This window comes from Phyllobates terribilis, unplaced genomic scaffold (assembly GCF_046119375.1).
Source record: "Phyllobates terribilis strain yellow unplaced genomic scaffold, ASM4611937v1 Scaffold_3140__1_contigs__length_88671, whole genome shotgun sequence".
Taxonomy (NCBI): Eukaryota; Metazoa; Chordata; class Amphibia; order Anura; family Dendrobatidae; genus Phyllobates; species Phyllobates terribilis.
Genome location: NW_027365894.1, coordinates 24,635 through 28,627, shown reverse-complemented (window position 1 = coordinate 28,627; position 3,993 = coordinate 24,635). Strand labels below are relative to the sequence as shown.

The following is a 3,993-nucleotide window of genomic DNA, read 5'->3' as shown; positions in this document are numbered from 1 at the left end:
AAGTCATTCCTGATATTCACATACCAAAAACATACATATTGGTTGAACATTTTGGATCAATATATGTCAGTCTGATGCAAAGCCTAATCAATATCAAAACAAGTGATTTAAAAAGAAAATGTACTCAACAATGTTACATTATTCTATTTGGAAAATCTTCATGAGAACTACAGTTTTAACTCACTATCGAAAAAGGACTACACCTTGAGTTATAAGTCACTATTGAATTTAGCTTTGTATTTGTCTTTTATAATCTAAATGTACACTTTGCATAAACAAGCGGTACAATCTCTTTTGAACTGGTTTCACATTATGTATATGACATTGTTGCCTTAACCTACAACTTCAACAAGTAATAAACCAGTAATGACTGAAACATTAAGAACAAATCCATAAAAACACCTTCAAGTCCAAATCCCTGGCAATTCTATATGAACATACATCATTATTCTAATCACCATTGATACTTAGCAGCAACAAGAACTTCCTCATAGATCTCAGCCGCATGATCCCAACTAAAATCTTGACTCATCCCTCTTCTCTGAATCCCTTCCCAACTCTCTTTATACTCTCTATACGTAACCAACACGTTTCCCAACGCGTCGATCAACTTCCCCGACTCGGCCCTATCGAACGTCCACCCTAAACCCGTATCGTTAAACGGGTCGAACGGCAAAACCGTGTCCCTTAACCCACCAACCGCGTGCACAACCGGTATAGTCCCGTAATTCATCGCGTAAAGCTGGTTCAACCCGCACGGCTCGAACCTCGACGGCATTAACAAAATATCAACCCCCGCGGTTATCCGATGAGCCATTTTAACCGAGAACCCGACCCACCCTCGCGCCTTGTCGTTATATTGCCCCTCGAACCGCTTCAACATTTGTTCGAGGTCAGGTCGACCCGTTCCGAGCATTACTAACTGAACGTCTTGGCTCATCATCCACGGGATCGCGTCCGCGATAATATCGACGCCTTTTTGCCCGTCTAGGCGTCCGATGAAACCGATCATTAAAACGTCGTCGCGACGGGGTAGGCCGAGTTCGTCTTGGAGGGCGGATTTGCAACGGGACTTGCCCGAACGGAGGGTTTCGAGGGAGTAGTTCGTGTATCCGTCGGATTGGAGATGGATGTCGGTTTGCGGGCTCCACTCGTTTGTGTCGACGCCGTTGACGATTCCTCGGAATTTCCAATCGCACTCGGAGATGATGTTGTGGAGGCCCCAACCGCCTTCTTGCGTTTTGAGCTCCCACGCGTATCCGTGGCTAACTGTAACGACTCGGTCGGCGGCTTTTAAGCCCGCCGCGAAGACGTTGCAGTGCTCGCCTCCGACTGGGTCGTAGAATCGGAAGTTTTCTCGCCAGTGATCCGGGAGATCGGCGATGGGGAAATCGTCCATCGGTGCTCGGCCCTGTGAATGAACCAAGTTCCATACAATGTTCAATGAGTTATATGTAAATTGGCTTGAAAATTCTATAATGACAAATATTTGTGAATGAATTTTGATGGTTAAAATGAGAATCTGAAGAGAAAAAGGACCTGGTGAGCAATGTTATGGATGACAAGGACTGATCTTGTATATGTCATGAGTCCGTTGTCACGATAATAGGCCTTGAGATACACGGGTAACAGAGCTGTATGCCAGTCATTTGCGATGAACACTAAGTTTCCGTCTCCATAGACGATACCTCCACAAGGAACATGCCAAGGGACCTGAAATTAATTAGAATTAAGTATAAAACACACTAAATTGACCAACAAAAAAGTACAACAATGTGAGAACACTAAATTGCAGAAAGGTCAAGATCATGATCAAGATCCAAATGAGATGATGATGCAATGAAAACTGAGTGATTATTTGGGTATGTAACTCGTACCTCAATAGCAGCTTTGCAGAACAAAACCATTCTTTTGAAAACATCCTGCATATGTATTACAAGAGTCCCAAGTGAAGTTGATTAATCAAGTAAGAAATATTGAAGAATTATGAATTAAAAAAGATTTCATTGGGGGTTTAAAAGATTAGTCTGTGTGTACCTGTCTACTTCCTCCATATATATTACTCTCAATCCCGCGAAACATTGCACTTTCAATGAACACGAAATCAACACCATCGATATAGGAATGAAAATACGCAACTTCCATGTCCTGCAGAACATATTATACCGTTTCTTATCATCTTTCATTGAGTAGAATATAGTTCAAATCTAACTTCAGCTAATTACCTGGCCAGCCACCTTGTACCTCCTTAACTCTCCCACTCTTTGAGCTTCATGATAATCTCCATATTTTGGTACCACAACCTAAGGAGTTTGTAATAAAAAACAAGTCATCACTTACACTTATACATAATGATAATTTGAGTATTCAAAACTGCATCCTCAAACACTTACCATGACCCTATGTCCACGGCGAGCCAAAGCCTTTGGTAAAGATCCAGCCACATCTCCAAGCCCACCTACAAAAAACTCATCATTTTTAACTGCTGATAGTATATTAAACAAATATACTTTACCTGAAAGGTAATGAATAATACCAGTTTTAGAAAAAGGAGAGCATTCTGCAGCAACCAATATGATATTCATCACATTTTCACCAGCCAGTGGGCCTGGATTCTCATCTACAGGTGCAGGCTCATACATACTACCAAGTAAGTTCTCGAACGTTGATAGATGATCAATCTTTATTAGACGCTCAGAACTGTCAAAATCCATAGACAGAGAATCTGGAGTCGTGTTCATCACTTCATCTCCTACAACTGAACCCAGATGCGATGAATTCATACTAACTTCAACCAGCTCAGGTGGTGTATTAGCATTGAAACTGGAAGTTGGGGTTTCAGGAAGCTTGACAGGAATAGAAGGAGCAGATTCAAATACAAATTCTTCATCCAAAAATCGACTGTCAACCGAGTCTTCAATGCTTGAAGCAGAAATGGTGGAAATAATAGAAGAGTTTCCGCTCTCTTGATTGTTCATATCACTCTTTATAGAAGCAACACGTTTCCTCCTTTCAGCAATCTGAAAATAGTTGTACGCTATTAGAAACACCCAAACCAGCAATACTACTAATACCAAACACGATATTGGTAATAACTCATGATTCATGATGACCTTCAGAAGCTTGGTTTTGTTTATATTCTCTATCAGAAACTAAGAATCCAAGAAGATAATCACAAGTTAATGCTGAATTAAAGAATGAACTGTAAACTCAGATAGAAATACCATTCGATACCTCTTCAAGAAGCTCCTTTTGAACAGCCAAAACCCTTTTCCCTTTCTGAATGATTTCTTGAACAGAATCCTCCGTATCGATCTCTTTATCACCACCAACAGAATCTTTTCCGGCAGCCTTTAACCGTGCGATCATCTGAGAGCCACTCCCTGTTCTTCTAAACAATCGAACTGATCGTTCGCTAGCTACATTCATAGCTCTTAAACCCCCATTTCCCGAATTTCTAAAACTTAGTGATTCCAGTGGCTTCCCTCGCCGAATCGTCGCCAGAACAGGAGACCTTGCGGAAGAAGATCCCTCCGTGGCTGAGGCTCCATCGAGTTGAAACAAGAAAGAACCTAGAGACGCCATCAATGTGTTCAACGTTTTGCCTCACAGAAAACCCAGTACCATCTACACACAGAAGGGAAGGGGAAGAGTGAGAGAATTGGTATGAAACCTGGTTTGTTGTTAGGGATTTGGTGGTATTAACAGGCTGTGGGTCTTGTTGTGACTGGACCCACTAGACATGAAGCAAATTTGGAATTGCGTTGCTGGACAAGAGATGAATTTCTGTTGTCTGATCAATGGAAATTGTTGGTTTGATTGGGAAGAAATCAAGATTCACCTGGGAATGGTGTGGTATGGTAATGGCAGATTGGCAGAGAAGATTTTATATTGGAAAGAGTGAAGAATAGAGATGAGTGCACAGAGAGGACTCATGTTGCTGTTCCACGCTCTTCTATGTTCAACAGAAATTTCAGAATATCGTGCTTTTCG

At 41.5% G+C, this 3,993-nt stretch overlaps 1 protein-coding gene across 1 annotated transcript; it reads right to left on the bottom strand.

Moving 5' to 3' along the window:
* Positions 1–454: 454 nt before the first annotated feature.
* On the bottom strand, positions 455–3,585 carry LOC141247553 (uncharacterized). The gene is made up of 8 exons (XM_073669231.1): positions 3,235–3,585; positions 2,537–3,152; positions 2,394–2,458; positions 2,226–2,303; positions 2,038–2,148; positions 1,878–1,922; positions 1,540–1,713; positions 455–1,411 (listed from the first exon to the last, which is right to left on the bottom strand). Exons 1-8 carry the CDS (start codon positions 3,583–3,585, stop codon positions 455–457), a joined length of 2,397 nt encoding a protein of 798 aa, XP_073525332.1.
* Positions 3,586–3,993: the final 408 nt, after the last annotated feature.

What these genes read in the sequence shown, in the direction of transcription:
- LOC141247553 (XM_073669231.1), bottom strand. Translation starts at nt 3,585, where the DNA reads ATGGCGTCTCTAGGTTCTTTCTTGTTTCAACTCGATGGAGCCTCAGCC. An exon ending in CTCTCCTTTTTCTAAAACTG is followed by an intron (nt 2,459 to 2,536) that starts GTATTATTCATT and finishes AGTTTTTTGTAG; the next exon opens with GTGGGCTTGGAGATGTGGCT. An exon ending in GGTACAAGGTGGCTGGCCAG is followed by an intron (nt 2,149 to 2,225) that starts GTAATTAGCTGA and finishes TATGTTCTGCAG; the next exon opens with GACATGGAAGTTGCGTATTT.